The sequence below is a fragment of the Colletotrichum orchidophilum genome (genome assembly GCF_001831195.1).
Source record: "Colletotrichum orchidophilum strain IMI 309357 chromosome Unknown Scaffold_148.1, whole genome shotgun sequence".
Lineage (NCBI taxonomy): Eukaryota > Fungi > Ascomycota > Sordariomycetes > Glomerellales > Glomerellaceae > Colletotrichum > Colletotrichum orchidophilum.
In genome coordinates this window covers 53,954-72,951 of record NW_019173104.1, presented here as the reverse complement: position 1 = coordinate 72,951, position 18,998 = coordinate 53,954, and the positions used below count along the sequence as shown (strand labels likewise).

Below are 18,998 nucleotides of genomic sequence, written 5' to 3'. Positions count from 1 at the left end.
GGAGGGAAGGGGGGGGAGGGAAAAAGAAGGGGTCTGACAAGAATAAGGATACTGACAACAGAAAGCAGAGACACACACAACACACGACAGTTTTCAATACGGAACAGGACTGGACTTGATGCTTGGGCACCACGGACGGGCATTTGATGGACAGCGATAAAGGCCAGGAAGCTAGAGAGAGAAAAGCACCGGGCTAAATTGCATATACTCTGGCCGCGAGTTTGCGACTACCTAATAGATAGCAAGCATTCTTGGTCTGGGACTGATGCAGTTGAGCCGCAGCAACAGTCCATGGGATGGGCCAGTCCCAGGCTGAGGTGGCTTGCAGTATTCGTACACGTCTGAGGTACCTAGCAGTGGTCGTTTGGGCTGAGAGTTCCCATGGACCTAGGCACCTAGGCAACGTGATAACGAACCTACGTGCCTAAGGTAAGTTACCTTAGGACGGCAAGATACCTACGCATGCTACCATACCTTACCTTGTTCAGGCTTAACTTGGGCAAGCCCGGGACTTGGTTTCCCTCTTTGCCTCTGTACCTATTTGCACTTAGGTCAGCACTTGGGAAACTTGGCTTGTGCGTCTGGCTCCGGTTACTTTGGGCAGTAGGCACAATTGTATGCATTGAGAGTTGGACGACAGGGAATAAGCAGGCACCCACAAAAGAATAAGAAGGTCGCGAAGAATGAGGGAAAGGGGAAATAGCAAGATCAGACCCGGCGATCCTCAGACTGCCAATTTGGTGAGTAAAGGGCCATGTTGAGATGAAGCGCAAGGGCAAACACGACCAGTCTGAAATGAAAATACGCTGGCTGAGCTACGGTCCGGGCACCCCATGAAGCCGGGGCATAGAGTGTTCTTCTTAAGCAAGCCATGGGACGACTGCAACTTCCAGGTTTGATTACCTACCCTGATGGAGTGCCGGTCCCCCTGAGCCACGGACACCTAGCCCTACCTAAGGTGCCTCGTCAAATGTATCCGTTTCCAGGCGTGCTTCCTCGGGTACCTGCCCCAGTCATCACTTCTCTCACAGCGTCCTTCACATACCACATCCAATGGAACGCATTGGGTCTTGTGAACACCTCTGCGAGTGCCCTGCGATAGTAATAGCACTTACAATGCTGAAGGAAACAAGAGTTGGCAAGTACAGACCACCTCAGCCATATTTCTTGGCTTCCAGAGGGGTGGGCAATGACTTGTAGAGTAATCCCGTCACCGACAAGGATCCTGTTGCGACGGCCAAACCCAACCCAGAAGTAAGCGGCTGCCTGAGCCTGTTCCCTGCCAACCTCAAGGTGAGGCTAGGTCGACCGTGCTGTTCCATTCCTTATCGCTCAATTTGATCTTCCCGAACGTCGCTCAATCCTCTGGGACCTCGAGCGTGTCGCGACCCCTCGCTACAACATCCCCATCATCGCAATTGACCCTCGGTCGTCTCGCCCACACCTGAGAGTACCTAACGCCGGGTCTACTTGACCTCAACAATCGCCAGTCATCCATCGCCATCAGCTGTCCTTGTCGCCATGCGGCCTCAACTTGTCTTGTCTTCACTAGCCAGCGTCGCCGTGCTCGTCCCCGCCGCCTCCGCTGCTCGTTTCGATTCGTACCCCGAATACCGCCACGAAGCCTCCACCGCCGTGCCGACCAAGTCTGACCTCTTCCCTTTCCTGAAAAGATTTCGAAACGGCGTCGTTGAATTTGTTTTTGGCCCCCATCCTGCCAAAGCCAGCCACCTGACATCCCACGTCCGAACAAGCCTGCGGGACGATCACGTCAACGAGGTTGTCTTGCGCTTCAACTTGACCACCTCGGAAGAAGAGACCGCGTTCGCCGCCGCAGCCGCTCGTACCTTTCTAGACATATGGGCCTTCAACCACGAATTTGTCGATGTTCGGATTCGTCGAGACAACATCCGATCGCTGCTAGGGCTTCTGCCCGACTCTCTGAATTCAGCTTACTCGACTTTGATCACAGATGTATCTTCGGCCGTCTACGACAGTTATCCGGCTGTGGATTCCTCAGCTCAGGTCCACCGCATTCCCGGCGGTCGCGCAAACCTCAAGCATGCGCAAAGCGGGAACGAGAACTACTTTTTCCAAGATTACCAGAGGCTTGACGTATGTGACCGACCTTACATCCATGCAAGTTCAGCGGAGCTCGAGCTGATGCAGTCTAGACGATCATCCAATGGATGCGATTGACCGAAGCCATGTTCCCGGCCATCACCGAAGTCATCACCATCGGACAATCTTCTGAACAACGAGACATCCTTGGTCTCAAGGTTGGCATGAAGACACGGGCACCAGGTACCGAAAGGAGGAAGACCGTCGTTGTAACAGGAGGAATGCATGCACGGGAGTGGATTTCCACGACGACTGCCAACTATGTCGCTTGGTCCTTCATTACGGCCTTCGGCAGGGAGCCCATGATCACCAAGCTGCTGGAGCATTTCGATTTTGTCTTCATCCCAGCAGTCAATCCCGACGGCATTGAATATACCTGGACTACAGACCGACTGTGGCGCAAGTCACGGCAGGAGACGGGCATGTCGTGGTGCCACGGCTTCGACCTCGACCACGCCTTTGGCTATGAATGGGGCGACTACTCCGAAAATGACCCTTGCTCTGAGAGTTATGGCGGGAAACAGCCATGGCAGGCAGCCGAAGCTAGAGCTGTGGCTACCTGGGCGAGAAACGCGTCTCTGCAGGATACCGAGTTTATTGGTCTCATCGACCTGCACTCCTACTCCCAACAGATCCTATTCCCCTTTGCGTACTCCTGCGACGTGGACCCACCCAACGTTGAGAACCTCGAAGAGCTCGCAGCTGGGCTTGCCAAGGCCATTCGTCTCTCTAAAGGAGAGTTATACTCGGTAACATCGGCGTGCGAAGGAGCAGTCGCGGGACGAGGCTCTGAACCTGGCGTCAAGCGTCTCGAGACAGGTGGTGGATCGGCCATTGACTGGTTTTACCACGAATTACATGCGCACTACAGCTACCAGATCAAGCTGAGGGACACGGGCAGCTACGGCTTTCTCCTTCCCAGGGAGAACATCATCCCCGTCGGCGAAGAGATATTCAGTGCGATGAAGTACTTTGGGGACTATCTACTCGGCAACAACGGAATTGAGAAGTCCGTGGGAGCCTTGACACACACATCAGATGAGTCGGATCGCAGCTTGGAACTTCGACGGCTTAGAAAACGCAGGTAGGCGGCGCACCGTATGAAATTAGAGATTTTACCTCCCAGGCTCATCTGTTCGGCTCCTCTCTACGGGAAGAACAGATAGACGAACACGTCGACAGCAAGAGCCATCGGTGGCGGGACATAGCAACCAGGGTGTGCGACATGGAGTTATGGCGACGGTGGAAATTTGTTCAGGTATAAGTCATGGTTGTACGCAGCGGTTATCAAGCAATTGGTCGGTTCACTGGGACATAATTCTGGGATGTGGCCATCGTCTTTCCCTGGTATTTTTTGTTTGTTTGGGTTTACAGTGGCTAGCCAGTAAAGCAACAGATTGGATCATGTCCTATTGACAGCGTACCAAGCTATTGAGCTCTTTACCAGTCCATGATCATGGCAATAGCGGTGTAGGTAGAAGTGAACTTGAGAGCAGTGTCGAAGAGGAAAGAGCCAATGGAACCACTAGGAATGCATATGTTAGCAACACGTCTTACATGAGATGGCCTTGTTTTAAAAAAGGGGGGGAAAAAAGCAGAGGTTGTGCAACGCACCGAGTCCGGCCCTTCGGGCCAGCGCCGCTTGTGTAGCCGAATGCGTAGAGGATGCGGGAGAGGGTCCAGCCGGCACCGAGAACGGCGCTGGCGACGGGGAAACGGAGGCCGGAGATCAACAGAGCGCCTAGGAATGACGGCTGGTTCTCGGTGAAGTTGGCGTGAGCGCGTTGTGCTATACATCACAGGGTGGCGTTAGCGTTTTCTCTTTTTTTTTCCCCTTTTTCTCTACTTTCAGAGCAAGCGAGCTGCACATCTTGCTTCGACAGGAAGGAAGGAGAAAGAAAAAGATGAAGACTTACCGCAGTTGAACTGGTACGCCTTCGGATCCTTGTCAGCTTGCTCGTTGGAGGCGTAGGGGGCCGGGTAGACGAGGCCGCTGGCCTTGCGGTACTTGCTCGTCAGGAGGACGTGGGTTGTGTTGATGAAGAAGGTTGAGGCGGCGACGAGGAGGACAAAGCTGTTTCCAGGAGAGAGTGGATTGGTTAGTCAAGGTAAGGTAGGTAGCCATTGGATTCGTTTGCCCGGCCTGGGGAGGGCCAGCGACACTTACCCATACTCATCGGGGACCTGGAGAGTGAGAGGCATGATGGCGTTTGGTGAAAATGGTCGAACTGAGGGATGGATGATCAAAAAGGAGTTGCCGGATTATTGATCCCGGTGTCCATGCAATTGATCGGAAAGTGTGTTTGCGGATGCGACCTGGTGCATAGAGAGAAAGGTAACGCAATGACCAAGGTCTTTCTTTATAATTAATCTGCTCAGCTACGTAATGAGCGTGGCCTTGCTGGGGGGTCGTGCTGCTCGAGACGCCAGACGTTTTGGTCCGGGCTTTCTCCAGGAACTGGTCTCCGCTCCGCCCTCTACATTGGTACTATTCGCGACTCAGCTGCGGCCTGCCCATGTCTTCGGTGCGGTGTGCCGTGGCCCAATGCTCCCTGTATTTTCCTACTATGTATACAGATATGTACAAACCTACTCCGGATACATAGCATGGTTGCGACAGGCCCCTTGCAGAGAAGAGAATAGGAATTTCGGGGCATCCCAGGGGTCACGGTCAGATTCTGTGCCCGATTGCCGATGATGTCACGGATTGACCAATCACCATCTGTCTGAACTGTCTGAAGACATGTGAGCGGGGCGTTTTTGACGTCTGTTCTGCGGACTTTGAGGTGGACTTTGGCCTTAGTTTAGTAATTGACTGCTCGAGGGAGAGGCGTGTTTAATCCCGTCGCAACTCATGGAATTCTTGCGCCGCCTTGGAGATGTTCAACAATGACAAACGTGTCGTGTGAAGTCATTCCCACAACGCTACCTGATTAGGTCCAATCCTGCGCGGTTGTCTGAATATAAGATGCTGATAGATAGAATTGGCAGCGCTTCTCTCCCAATAAGATCTTGACGGGAAAGAGCACGCCATTTTAATCCCCGCTCCGCCATGCGATCTCCCCTCCCAGGATTCTGGCTCGACGATGTGGCCCTATCTGGATACCCAGTCGTGGACCACGAGCTCGCCAAGAAGGCAGGCAATCTGCCGCCACCTCCGAAGGCGCCGGTGACAGTAGGTGAGGTTCCATAGTGTCGGGTCGACCGGGGACTTGGTTCGTTTCTCAGGCCTGTACGGATAGCACTCAGCCGGTACACCTTTCCTCTGGAGGAACCCAGTCGAGGCCCAGGCCCTGGAATACCCTCCTTTCGGCTGTCAACATGTCGGGGGCCTGCCCGAGGTCGCCGCTCTCCAGGTCAACCCAGCTGCCATCGAGCCGGCTCCGGATCCCGCTACTGTCAAACTTGTAGCTCTTCTGTCTCTTGCAGTATCGGCGCAAGTCTCGTTGGAAAGTTGTCTCTCCGCTCCAGCCTAGGATGGCGCATCCGACCGTCTTCCAAGGACTGATTATGATGTCCACACGTCGATGCGGCCTCTCTCGTGCTTCTTGCCTAATCGCCTCCGGTTCCTGCCAAACCACAAGCGCTTTGTCGAGCGTATCGAAGCCACCTCCCGTAAACTCGTTACCGTTCCAGCTGACAGGCCGCTGGCCCCGCTCGCTGTTGTGCTTACTCAACACGAGCGTGTGCGTTATATGCCCAGTCTTTTCCAGGCTCACGACTAACTTGTCGACAAAGTTCAAGGTAGCAGGCTCGTCGGGATGGCTCATCACCACATCGACATCCCCGCTACCTTGCTTGCCACGCCGGTAGCCGCCAACAAGGACCAGCTGGAAATTCGGGTGGATTGTGCGGGCGTGAGCCAGGATCGTGTCGGCGATGGATTGGACTTCGATTCGAGGTATCTTAAGCTTGAACTCGTCATAGTACTTCACGCCAATCTGCTGCACACGACTAAGACTGCCCCAGCCGTGTTCGACGACATCGTCCAGGTCTCGCCATCCTGCATGCGCTAGTCAGCAGGATATTTCTGACCTTGAAGCAGCAACACAAACCTCGACTGTAAAAATCACGAGCCGTAGCGTCGCCAACTCCCCAAATATCGTAAAATATCTGTATGGCAGAAAGCTTCGGATTCGCCTGACCTTCATCCAACTCACGAAGCCTGCCGGCTTTTTTCCACTCGTGCCACAGCTCGGCGATCTTAGCGCCGCAGCCAGGTAGCCTCGAAACTTCTATTTGCGACGTCAACAAATACCATGCCTTGATCAAACCCCATCCGAACCAAAAACAGCCGCTCACCTTGCGGGTTGGCTATCTCGTGAGGATATGCCGATATCGTGGCTATCGAAGTTGAGTACGCTCTCACTCCTATTTGATCACCTGCGAATTTTCTTATAGTCCTGATCTTCTTCAGTCCATGAACGAACGCAGCGTTCGGATGATCGGCTGGAGTAGATCGCTGACAAGCATATGTTGTTCTGAGATAATGAGGCACAGGTGGCAGCCCAAGAGTCGAGTCATGTTCCGATGTTGTCTGTCTGGTCAACGAGGGCACTGATCGGTGTATCTCGGAAGGGGATTGCGCCCTGTTCTTCTGGGGCAACACACTGCCCTTTGCGCCATCGGTTGCAGCGCGGGACAATATGTCACTTCCCCTATTGGTGACGGGTGTGCGGCCTGGGTCCTTCTTGATGCCTTCGTAGAGTAAGTAATCTTGCAGCGGGAGCATCCTGCATTGCGCAAGCGAATCTTGCAGCCACCCCAGTTTCACGACTTTGACAGTGGCCACGTTGCCGGGCTTCTCTGAAGCTGACGAGTTCCCAGCGACTTGCGCAGTACCTGAACCGAACCTCTCTCCATCTTCGGTGTACACTGTAGAGTCGCTGTCGCTTCCGGAAGACGCCCTTCTGCGCTTGCGACACGTTGTGAGATGCGCACCTGCGGCTTCTGCTGCATCCACCGGTTCCGACAGTATCTTCTTGCGTCTCAGTTCGAAAAGTGCTCTCTCTCGCTTGAAGATGTTTCCGACAATAATCTCGGCCTCGCGGATGTCGTATGTGAGTCTCGGAATCTTTACCTCAAGCTCATGTCGTTGATTCGCCTCTAGGTGAGTGGGGAGGAGGTAGATCGTTGGAAGGTCGAGACATGTCATGGCCTGTGAATGGAGGTGGCGTGTGAGTCGCTGCCAACAATGAATGTGACGGTGCGAAGGGACCAAGCTTTTGTACGATTATGGGTAACATGAGTACATTATAAGTCGTCGGAGCCAGGCCGTTCGTGCGATGTTGGTAGCGAAGTGTAGATGGAAATGCTTCCTCACAGAGAATCGGTATGTCGCGAAATGGTTCTCCTGCCGAAAAGGCTAGTGGATTCGGCATGCACTTAAAATGCGACTGAGACTTATCGCGGGGTTGGTGGGACTGGAGTAGACCGCGTCAGTGAGTTGAAGTTAAGTTAGGTAAAGGCAGATGCGACTGTATTCGCTCGACTCAAGGCGCTGACATCATCGTCTCAGGTCGAGGCATTGATTCCAACGCTAGGATATAATACACCTAGACGATACTTCGTCGCGGAAGACAGCTTGGTACTCAATGGTTGCAATGTACTTTCTTAAAATGCATGTCATAGTGTAAGGTTGTTATTTTTTTTTTACGATTTTGTTTTATTTTGGAAAAGGAGTTAGATCTAGTTGAGCTTTATCGACATTTGTGCTATTCCAGTAGAATCATCTTGTGTAGCGTGTCGCGGACTTCCAGCAACAATTGTCTTCTCAAAAAATATATCTGAATTGACTACGTCTTTCGGGCCTATGTAAAGACACCCCGTTTATGTTCGCTATTCCCGGGCACTCGATACATTTCCCGTGTGTCCCCTTTCCTTACAACCACGGGATGCTTTCGCCGGCTTGAGAAGAGAACTTGGCAAGGGGCCAGGAGCAACACCACTAAATCCGGCCACACCCTGAGACAGTGCCTCCTTAATATTGCGGTGTCTCTCCGAAGTTTCCTCTTCGTCATGATATATCTGATACTTTAAAGTCTTCGTCGCACCTCTAGACATCCTCGAACTCCATGTCTTCGTCGCTCTCGCCGTCGTCCCCGTCCGCTGGTGCTTCCACCTTGACCTTCTTCATTGCTCTTCCTTCCGACTCCGGCGAGGGCTCAGCTTTGATAGCCGGGGCAGGGGTTGCTATGCTCGGTGTGACATCCTCGAAGGCGTCTTCTTCCTCATCATCGTCATCATCTTCCTCCTCCTCCATGGCCCGCGCTGCCTCAGCCTCTTGCTCGGCCTTAAGTCGAGCAAAATAGTCATCCAGTTCTGCATGCTCTGGATTGTCTGTCGACTTTGACACAGCCCCCTTGTCGTCCACTTCCTCAACTTTGGTGGCGGGCATTGGATTGGCTTCGGCCGAGAAGGATTCGCCCGTAACTGTACTGTTGGACATCCACGAAGGAAGCGCATTTTGCTGTGCGACTTTCTCTTTGCGGGCCTTCTCTGCTGCCTTTTCGGCCTCTGAAGGTCCGTCCGCAGTAGAGATGCTAACCGACATAGACTTGGGCCCAACGTTGTCGAGGCCCTTGACGGATGTTGGCTGCAATGACGAAACAGGGATGGTAGTAACGCTCTGATAACTGGCGTCGCGGACAACTGGCAAGGCTTTACTAATCGCGATATCAAAGGTGTTGTCTGGAACGATCATCTCGTCTATGCGCGGTAGCAATTCGGTGATGAATTTGAATTGGTTGTTTAGTCGTGTCGACTGCTCGTGGCCCGTTGAATTGCGCTCGAGATCGTGCGTCAGCGGGCCATTGCACCGGTGACAGACAAAGCCAGTAGGGCCAACGTTGTCGAGAACCTCCATCTGCGTCCATTCTGATTTGCATCGTCCACAAAAATATTCCTTGCGTTCGCTGGCTGGCACCGTGGTGCCCTGGATCTGCTTGTCGACTGTGTACACACGCCACTTGATGGCGTCAATGGTTTGGCGGTAGTCTATGTAGTAATATGTTCGGTTGACGGGACGGGGCTTCGCCTCGGGATTCTTAGGATCTTCTCGATACTCCAGTCTTGTATACCTGAATGGTCGTCATTGTCAGTTTCTAGAAGTGCTGACGGAGGAAGGGGTTCGGTCGCAAGGCTTACACAGCTAGAAAGCGGTCTTCTCTTAGCTTCCCACATGCCTTGTGGAGATCTTTTGTGTTCGTTGCCATTAAATACGCCAAGTCATCGTCTCGGAGACTGTCACAAATGAGAAAATGGCGCAATGTAAAGCAAGAACGGGGGACGCACGCAGAGTGAATGATCAAGGCATCGATGATCAAAATGAAGCGCGTTTCGTAGAAGGCGCGCATGACAGACTTGACGAGAGTCTTTGCGAGATCCAAGGGCTGCGCCATTTTGTTGAATGAATATCCAATGACGTCGAGAAATTATCGAGTGATGATGGCTTGTCTTGAAGTGTGGTGAGACCGAGAGGACGTTTGCTTTGCTAGCTCAGGAAGTGAAGTCCATGGTAGGTTTGGCTTTCAGCAGCGGCGACTTGCACTTGCGCATGCGCCTGCCACCAGCGGGAAGAAGGCCCGTCTCTACGGCGATCCGATCGCGAGGCTGGTTTTTTCAACGACAGCAGCCTGAGGGCATTGTCTCGCGGAATGAAGAGGTGGAATTGCGCCGTCTTTCACAACCGCGCAGTCGGATCGCACTTTGTCTTCGGAGAAAAGTTGCTGATGCTCTGAGTCGGGCCCAGCCGCAGGAAGCTCTTGGCCTCTTCTAGTGTATTTGTGCTCCGTGCGTACGCCCCCCTACCCCCCCACCCCGGCACCTTCAGTCCGGGGGAACTTGGCACCAGCACCAGCACCAGCACCAGCACCAGCACAAGCACAGGGCGGGCAGGCAACCACATTGAGCACAGGGCAGGCACCTCAGCGACAAGGCTCTTAGGGAAGGAGCTGTCTGGCACCGCACAGTACCTACCTAAAAAATATCTACGAGCTCCATTAGGACGTGTTTGTCCAAAATAGCTATTGACTAATATCACTGAGACAAACTTGATAGTCGGTGCTAAATATGCTCTGTGTCATTTGCTCACAAAGGCAGGGTAAATAAGTCACGTGCAACATGGCAATGTATACCATTTGATTTCCGCTAAAACAGCAAGAATACAGACGCTAGAGTAAGAGAAACCATCCATTGACATGAAGTTCAACATTCCACCGGCCTTGTTAAAGTCCAAACTCCAGTTACGGCCCTGTCGGTTCGCAGCGTGGCCGCAACGCTAGGTACCCTTGGACCGCCTGGGTAAGCTTGGATACCTCATATGAAGCATATGAAGCAAACGTAGAGAGCAGACTTACACTCCCCTGCCCCAAATCAAAACCACCCAATAGTCAAGAACAAAGAGCTGGTGTCGTGACTCGTCTTACTACCTCCCTCGCCGGAGGCATAAGAGAACCTGCATCTCTTCGCCCAAATATACCAGGTTCATCCTCTCCTTAATTTAAGTGCCGCGCGATTCTCACCGTCTCCTGCCTTACACATACTTTCGAAGCTGTATTATTCCAGTTAGTGATGAGTTCACAGTCGCTCGTGGTGGACTTCTTACATCAAGAGTAAGCGCTCTAGAGCTGTTGACTTCCTGATCGCGATAGACGCCGACCAAGCTCTCACTGTCTTGGAACAAGCCGGTCTTGAGACTGATGACAATGAACTGCATGCCGGGTCCAGCATGCTCGCGGATGTACTTCTTGATCTTGTCGACGTTGGCGTTATCTAGAGCAGCGTCGACCTCGTCCAACACGAAAAACGGACTTGGCTGATAGCTGTGAATCGCAAACAATAGAGCAAGAGCGGCCATTGTCTTTTCACCCCCAGAAAGATGTTCCATGTCTCTGAATCGCTTCAGCGGCGGCATGGCGTGATACTTGATACCAGACAAGTAGGGGGTGTCTGTGTCTTCCTCAATATCGAGGTACGCTTGGCCACCAAGAGGATAAGCCTCTGATCGCGTCAGATCCTTGTACACGTGCGAAATTTGTTCCTGGATATGTGTGAAAGCCTTGTTGAACAGTTCGTACCGCTGAGCCTTGACGTGGTTGAACGCATCGCGGGCCGCCTTAAGAGCCGCTCTGGAGTCCTCGAATTCCTTCTCCGTGTTCTTCAGCCTCGACTCTACGCTCTCGAGCCTCTCAATCGCCCTCATGTTGGGGTTGAGCTTCTCGAGTTCGGAGGCCAGAGATGCAATCTTATCCTGCAACTTTTCCTCGACACTGGCGTCGTCAGACTGTATTGACGGTCAGCAAAAGATGACCAGACTCCGGTTATAAGGGACACGCTTACCGTTTTCATCTCCTCGTCCAAGCCATCGTAGTCAATCTCAATACCGTGGTTCTCAAGAGCAGCCGTCATCATCTCTTCGTCATCCACCTCCTCGTCGACGTCCATGGCATCGGCGTCTTGTCGCAACATATTGTCCTCATTTGGCAAGTTGTCAAGGGAGCCCTCGAGTAACGGCACCTGGATCTGGTCAAGCTTACATCGCCGGAGCAACGCAAATTTGCCCGCACTGTTCTTCTGCACCACAGTCTCAAGAGCGTTGATTTCCTTTTGCCTGGCGTCAATTTCCTTGCTTCGCTTGTGTACTTCAGCCTTGGCCTGGGAAACCTTTTGGCTCTTCTCTTCCAACTTGCCACGGTACTCCTCAAGCGTCTCGCTAAGCGCGTCGAGCTGGTCAGAGATTTCGTGACTGGAATCCTCAATGTCTGACTTCTCCCGCTGATAAGTCTGTAGGTCACGCTCAGCTCCCTTGAGGGTTTCTTGCAGCTTCTTAAGCCGTTTCTCCAAGTTGCTGTGCATATCACGGGCCAAGGTGAGTTGACTCTGGAACCTAGACTTTTGCACCTCAAACTTGGTGCGCTCTTCGTCGGCCTCTCGTTGCATATCGCGGTGTTCTGTCTCATAAGCTCGGATGTCGCTGAAGCCGAGTCTCCTGCAAAAGCCGGAGAAGACCTCGTCCTCCACCTGTGCGATGGCGTCTGAGAATTCTTTGACCGTTCGCTTGGTTGCCTCGAGCTCTGCCGTCTTCTCCTCGTACTTGGGTTCAAGCTCGTCGAGTTGCCTTTCCTCGTTGTCTCTCTCCCTCTTCTTCGAATTGTAGTTCTTCTCCAAGTGCGCCAACTCGGCCTTGGCAGCCGCCAGACGGGGCTCGAGGCCGTGTATCTCGATCTGTAGAGACTCCTCAGCAGCGCTGCGCCGGCCAGACTTGGGCAGCTTCTCAATCTCCTCCTTGTATTTGGCTGCCATCTTCTTCAGAGGCTCCAAGTCGGTGTTCTCAAAACGTCTCTTTCCGCCCTTGGCCTCAGGACCACGGCCACCAGTCATCATGCCCGTCTTGTGAATGACCAAGCCGTCCAGAGTGACGGTTTTGACAGGGATGCGCTTCTCGTATGAGATGATCTTCGCGATTTTCTCGTTATCGCACACCACAGAGCTACCACAGGCGTACGCCATAGCACGTTCGTAGGCAGCATCAAAGTCAATGGTGTCAATGGTCAACCGGGCTCCCGAAATACCTTTAATAGCCGAGTTCACCGCGTTGACCTTAATGTTGTCTAGAGGAATAAAAGTCATAGGCGGAAAGCGCTGGTCTTTCAGAAATTGAACACATTCGTGGCCAGTCTTTTCCGTGTCGACAATGACAGAGTCGAAGTCTCGGCCTAGTGCAATGCCAACAGCCTCATCGAATTTCTTTTGTTTGGGCTTGCAGAGGTCGCCAATCCGGCCCTTGACGCCGGGATAGAGTCGCTTGAGGTTGTTCACCATTTCCTTCATCCTAGCTTCTCTGTCATTTTGTCGGCGTCCATCATCAGCCTCCCGCAATTGCTTGGCGACGGTCTCGAGCTTTTCTTCTAATTCTGTGCGTCTTTGGCTGGTTCTAACACGCTCAGACTGAATTTGATGGTATTGCTTCTTTTTTGAGTCGATCTCCTGAGACAGTGCTTTGATGTTGCCTTCAGTTGATGACTTGCGCTCACCGAGAGTCTCCAATTCACCCTCGTACTTCTCCAGGGCCGCCGAAAGAGTGTCCACCTTACCCTTGAGAGTATTGACGGTGACTTCGTCGGTCTTCTGTTGACGGATCAGATTGTCGAGTTTGCTTTGGTTGCCAGCGACCTTCTGTACAACCTGTGAACGGAGTGTGTTGTACTCTTTGCGGTCGTCTTCGCTGAGCTCCTTACCCAACTTCTTCATCCGTTCTTTGAGCTGCTTCTCGAAATGTTGCTGGGCTTTCTCGGTTGTCTTGAGCCGGCCCTCGTCTTCCTTGATGACGTCGCCCTGCTTGTCGCGCTCTTTACGGACCGGCTCCATTCGTGAGCGACCCTGTTCGATGTTGCGGGTCTTTTCCTCAATCTTTGCGTCAATGGGGATGAGTCTGTGCTCCAACTCATCGAACTCTCGCTTCTTGGCGTTGATGGCCTTTTCTACCCCATGGACCTCCTTTGCCGCCGCTTGTTGCTCTTTCTGAGCAGCTTCGAGTTTCCGTCTGAACGATTCGACGTTGCGCTGGAACTCCTGCAAGTTCTGTTGGTGGTCGTGGATCTGTTCAGTAGACTCATCCATGCCACGTTGAAAGTGATAGAGCTTCCACAGAGCATGCTTGACGATGGCTTCATCCCTCTCGTTCGTCTTCTTCTGGAAGTTGTCTGCCTCCTTCTTCTGTTCCTGATACTGCTTGATCTCGGAGTTGATTCCGCGTCTTCGATGAAGCTGGAAGCTCTGATTCTCAGCAGCTTGCTCAGCTTCAGTCTGCAACCGTTCGTATTCGGCCTTGTACTCGAGACTCCCGGAGATTTGTTCAATCAGCCTCGTGAGGTCTTGCGGTGACTGCGCAGCGATGGCTTCGACGTCTCCTTGGAAGACGAGAAAATTTCTAGCCTTGATCAGAATATTTTCGGATTCGAGGGCTTCGTTGTATTGCTGGGCTGTCACGACACGATCGTTGATACGGTACTCGCTAGATCCCTGATTCGTGATGGAGCGCTTCCACTTTTGCTCGTCACCTGCATCGTCCTCATAGACAGCCATCACCCATGCAGTCTTTGGGTCAGTCCTAGAGGCCTTTTGCGACAATTCGTCCCCGTCGCCGTTCGCGTGACCATTAGCTCCACCATTCGCTTCGGCAGAGCCATCGTCGTTGATTTTAGAGGTTTTCAGCACGCGGCCACGGTAGACGAGGTCCTTTAGGTGGGCTGATCGGAGGTGCGACGACTTGATACCAAGCACGAAGGATATCGCGTCCATACTGTCGGAAGTTACACATTAACTAAGAGTCGACGCAGCCCAAGGAGCTAGGCGGACTTACGAGTTTGACTTGCCGGATCCATTGGGTCCAATGATGGAAGTGAAGTAGGAGTCGCCGAACAAGAGTATATGATGGCCCTTGTAGGACTTGAAGTCTATAAGGTGGCATGGTCAGCGCGAGAGCGGCATAAACGGGGAGGGGCGTGGGCATACTGAAAAGCTCTAGGCGGATGAGTTTACCCATATTGTAGACGGGTTGTTGCTAGGCACGCAACAGCAGGTGATACTGGATGTACAGGTGTGGCGGGCTTGGGTCGAGGCTCGTCGCAAACGCAAGGCGCCTGGGCGCGCGAAAGAAAGGAAGAAAAAAGGTCGAGGCGGATGCCCAAGGCCTGGAAAGCGGCACTATTTTGGTCAAAGTGAGGGCAGGCACCACTCTATGCAGCAGTAGCAGTGAAGTCAAGTGTTGAGGGCCTCAAAATGGCCTGGCGCATCGCGAAGAAGCACTCGGAAGGGGTGAGATTTTGTCAGTCGAGAGCGAGATCACGTTGGTTGACTCGACTTGGATTTCCCCACGCGCGTCTGAGTGCTGCTGTTGCGCATGGACGCGACTGGGAAATAATTACTGGCCACACTGAGGCTGACCCGATACGCGCTCGCAGAAGCTCGAGCCACGCCGGGATCGAGCAGTTCCATATTTCACGTGATGTCAGGCTGGATTGACCTTTCCAGATACCCCGATGACTGCGTACACTGCCTAGGTACCGACCTCTGAAACCCCTACCTTCATATCTCCCCAAGGCAGACAGCTCAAATGTGGAAGAGGTCATCGGGATTTTGCTGTGAACTCAGATGATCAGGGTGTTTGATCCCTCCTTGATCTTTACGATTATCAATACCTATCTCAAAAATTACGTAAACCGGTATTCAACAAATGCTATACGTTATATGCAATTGGAGAATTGAACCCTTGAAGAGATGGAGTGGAAGTATCCGTAATGTATGGATACCTTAGGCGCAGGGCACTTTGAGGCACGTAGGTGTCCACCAGGTAGACGTCAACTGCAGCCAAATTCCCCATTAGTGGTCTCCACTTATGGTTCTATCCAACCAGAGAAGCAGCCAGCACCACCTGCACACTTTACAGGCAGTCACTTCAGTGCCTCGGACAACAGCAAAAACCTAGTACCCTGGAGTCCCGTCGCGTCTTTAGGTCCGCACACAGCACATTAATTACGAGGACCTGTCAATCTCGACTCCAGAAAGGCTGGCTTTCCCGCCCTTACTTGCACAACATTCGAAGTGCCGATGGATTCAGTGCATCTCGACTGTCAGAGATATCTCAAATTTGTATCTCTTGCAATACGTGGTTTCTTCCCGGTCATTTACTGCTGCCATGACAGATATCAAGGTAGGTCATCCTCCAGTGCATGAAATCGCCTGGTGCCAGCCAGCCCGTAGTTGACACTGGAGCAATGCGGATCACCCGATAAGCCTTCAAATGGCGGAGCTGTCATGCCCTGTGACGTATCACGGAATGACCCCTGTTAGTAATGTTAGTCCAGCTCCCCAGTCGCCAGGCAAGAAATGCAGCAGCTGCAGCCAGTCAAAGCCTTGCGACAATGGCAGTGGCGGTCAATCAGTCAACACGTGTAAGTCATCGCCAGCATCCTAGACGTATGCCAGACCTATTCTTTTCCACCCTCCTCGACCGCAGACGCCCGCGCTGCCTTGTCATTTGCTTGCCTCCTCACACCACCCCCCCCACCACACCAACCACCCTCCCCCACACCCACAACACCACACCACGCGTCTAACGAACCCTCCCCCCCACCCCGCCCCCCCGCGCACCCGCACCCCCCCCCCCCCCCCCCCCCCCCCCCCCCCAAGTCCGGGTCACGTTGCCGCCCAAACTAAGTTGCCTACCGTGCAGCTTGACACCATCGACAACTTACTAGAGGAGTGCAGCGCCATTTCGTGACCTCTCTCGCCCACAAACAACACTTATGTGTATATCCATCCATCAACGCCAGACCCGTTCCTGTATCTGCCTTAGCGAGTAAGCTGCGTCTAACAGGCATATTCCCTACGCACCTGGTCCAAGTCTAGGTTATCCTGAAATTCATGGCTTGACCTCAGTGAATTCCTCAAAAGGTAGGCCCTTCCTTGTGCCTTTGTGATCCATCGCATTACATTTTCGCAAGCGCTCTCCTCTCGATCTTGACCAAACAAAAGCTAATATCTGGCTCAACGATATCGCAGACCCCTCACAGAAAGCCAAGACGACCAAGCCTCGAGGCTTCATCTACTCTGTCCTAGATATTTGTACAACATGGACGAATCAAGACCATCGGATTTACCCAGCGCTAAGGGCGACGATGCTCAAACAGATAGCGAGGCCGCCTTTACTCCCGACCCGACCGACACCCAATCCGCCCCAAGCGGCTCTCCCCCAGACCACGATGGCCTCCATACCCCGACCCTCGGCCCCGTCAACTCGGGAAGCCCCAAGCTGTCGAGACACCCGTCCTTCTCCGGCAGCAGTTCCTATCAAGAAGACTGGGACGTCTTCCCGCCCCTCGATCGCATCTCTGTTCTCGATCTCCTAGACAACTTTGCTCTCCCGCAGCAGCTCGAGAAGCTGCAAAAGGGCTTCTCTGCTCAGACGCAGAAAGTCCGCAAATCTAGGGATGCATTTAAGAACAAAAGCCAGCACGCCCGGGAGCGGATGGTGGACGAGTGGCGTCGACGCGTTCCTACCGCCGACGAGCAACTAGAGAGATATAGGAAGCGGATGCGCACCAGCGTCGACAAGCTGGGGAAGCAATGGAACGACACTAGGGTGGTGACGCTACGCGAAAAGGTGTCGTTCATCTTTGGCGTCATGAACATCTTCGTCAGCGGCCTTCTCATGGGCGGGTGGCCTGAGTATTTCCACTTGTGGTACACGGTCCAAGTGCTGTACTTCATGCCCATTCGATCTTTCACCTACCATCGCCGAGGTTACCACTACTTCCTCGCCGATCTCTGCTACTTCGTCAACTTGCTCTTAGTTCTCAGCATCTGGATCTTCCCCGGCTCGAAACGACTTTTCCTAGCTACCTACTGCCTTGCATTTGGCAACAACGCTGTTGCAATCATCATGTGGAGAAACTCGCTCGTCTTCCACAGTTTCGACAAAGTCACTTCATTATTCATTCACATCATGCCTTGCGCAACGCTTCATTGCATAGTCCACCTGTGGCCTGCGGAGCTCCAAGCTAATCGTCTGCCTGCCATATGGGCTCTACAGCACTCACCTGCTGGCTCGCCTAGAGGTTACGGAAACATCATCTCTATGCTCGCTTGGAGCTCCGTTCCCTATGCTATCTGGCAGCTGTCCTACTACTTCTTCATTACTGTTCGTCGGCGTGACAAGATTGCTGCCGGGCGGCCAACATCGTTTACTTGGCTGCGCAAGTCATACTCGAAGACTTGGATCGGCAAGATCGTTCTTTCCTTACCAGAAGCTCTGCAAGAATCAGCTTTCATGTTGATCCAATATTCGTACGCGGTATTTACCATGCTTCCTTGCCCTCTCTGGTTCATGAGCAAATATGCGTCAGCGGCTTTCCTCTCGGTTGTCTTCACCTGGAGCGTGTACAACGGAGCAACTTACTACATCGACGTCTTTGGAACGCGCTTCCAGAAGGAGCTCGAGGCGCTGAGGGCTGAGGTCAAGCAGTGGCAGAACACACCCGAGATGAGCGGCCAGTCGCCCCTGATGACGCCAAACCCCGAGGGATCCGCGCCGAGCGAGCTGCACCTCACGAACAGCCAGGACGCAGCAGGTGGCAATCTCAACTCTGTCTTCAAGCAAGAGAACACGCTGGTGGAAGAGAGCATAAAAGCCGGGGCGCAATCTGACCGGATATCGCTGCTGAGCGAAGAGCTTTCGGCTCAGGGGGTGGCCAGTGGGATTGATGGGGGTGCTAGAGATGTTGCCAAAGAGAGGAAGGCAGGCTCTCATTGAATCAAGGAAGGAGGCATCGTGAGTGTTACTTTGGCAAGGGGACTTCCTGAGAGCTACCCGTAATGACCTTTATTTATTTATTTTCCAAGCGAAAAACGATCATCATGTCACTGTAAGGGAGGAGTACGTGATCTGCTTCTTTGGTGTCATGAAATCGATATCCATTGAATACTTGTGACCTTGTGTTGTTTCACTACTTGATCACTTCAATCGACCTTAAACACTTTGGCTGGACCATTGGCTCGTGTGCTCGCATGATGTGAGCAAGATTTGTCATGTCCACTGACGCTTGGCCGGAGGAGTGGTTTATAGCCCATACCACATATCCCTTCGGCCAATACTGTGATAGATACTATTTGAGCGCTTGGGCCTATTAATAAAGAAGAGTTCGGCATCTCCTTTTCGTAGAGCAAAACCCCAACCTTCCCCTGGTCCCATCTTCTCAAGCCGTTTGAGCTGAGCTGTGTTATCCTTTGGCCGTTTCCTCCCATGAGCCACCCGCTGTAAAGCCAGATAATAAGAAGGCTTGTTAAATCACGTCGCCAAAAACACAAAAACCCGAAAA

At 52.8% G+C, this 18,998-nt stretch overlaps 6 protein-coding genes across 6 annotated transcripts; 2 read left to right on the top strand and 4 right to left on the bottom strand.

Moving 5' to 3' along the window:
- Positions 1-1,521: 1,521 nt before the first annotated feature.
- CORC01_12289 (zinc carboxypeptidase) lies at positions 1,522-3,209 on the top strand (the record flags this gene model as incomplete). The annotated part of the gene is made up of 2 exons (XM_022623910.1): positions 1,522-2,115; positions 2,175-3,209. 2 exons carry the CDS (start codon positions 1,522-1,524, stop codon positions 3,207-3,209), a joined length of 1,629 nt encoding a protein of 542 aa, XP_022469597.1.
- Positions 3,210-3,561: 352 nt separating this feature from the next.
- Positions 3,562-4,323, bottom strand: CORC01_12288 (MAPEG family protein; the record flags this gene model as incomplete). Its single annotated transcript, XM_022623909.1, has 4 exons — positions 3,562-3,646; positions 3,736-3,910; positions 4,038-4,195; positions 4,289-4,323. The coding sequence occupies 4 exons, from the start codon at positions 4,321-4,323 to the stop codon at positions 3,562-3,564; spliced, it is 453 nt and encodes a 150-aa protein (XP_022469596.1).
- A 1,043-nt stretch (positions 4,324-5,366) lies between these two features.
- Positions 5,367-7,276, bottom strand: CORC01_12287 (uncharacterized protein; the record flags this gene model as incomplete). The annotated part of the gene is made up of 3 exons (XM_022623908.1): positions 5,367-6,124; positions 6,177-6,356; positions 6,424-7,276. The coding sequence occupies 3 exons, from the start codon at positions 7,274-7,276 to the stop codon at positions 5,367-5,369; spliced, it is 1,791 nt and encodes a 596-aa protein (XP_022469595.1).
- A 900-nt stretch (positions 7,277-8,176) lies between these two features.
- On the bottom strand, positions 8,177-9,521 carry CORC01_12286 (TFIIE alpha subunit; the record flags this gene model as incomplete). The annotated part of the gene is made up of 3 exons (XM_022623907.1): positions 8,177-9,200; positions 9,268-9,363; positions 9,415-9,521. 3 exons carry the CDS (start codon positions 9,519-9,521, stop codon positions 8,177-8,179), a joined length of 1,227 nt encoding a protein of 408 aa, XP_022469594.1.
- Positions 9,522-10,654: 1,133 nt separating this feature from the next.
- Positions 10,655-14,665, bottom strand: CORC01_12285 (RecF/RecN/SMC N terminal domain-containing protein; the record flags this gene model as incomplete). Its single annotated transcript, XM_022623906.1, has 5 exons — positions 10,655-10,672; positions 10,727-11,404; positions 11,461-14,422; positions 14,483-14,576; positions 14,635-14,665. 5 exons carry the CDS (start codon positions 14,663-14,665, stop codon positions 10,655-10,657), a joined length of 3,783 nt encoding a protein of 1,260 aa, XP_022469593.1.
- A 2,088-nt stretch (positions 14,666-16,753) lies between these two features.
- Positions 16,754-18,433, top strand: CORC01_12284 (F-box protein; the record flags this gene model as incomplete). Its single annotated transcript, XM_022623905.1, has 1 exon — positions 16,754-18,433. The coding sequence occupies one exon, from the start codon at positions 16,754-16,756 to the stop codon at positions 18,431-18,433; it is 1,680 nt and encodes a 559-aa protein (XP_022469592.1).
- Positions 18,434-18,998: the final 565 nt, after the last annotated feature.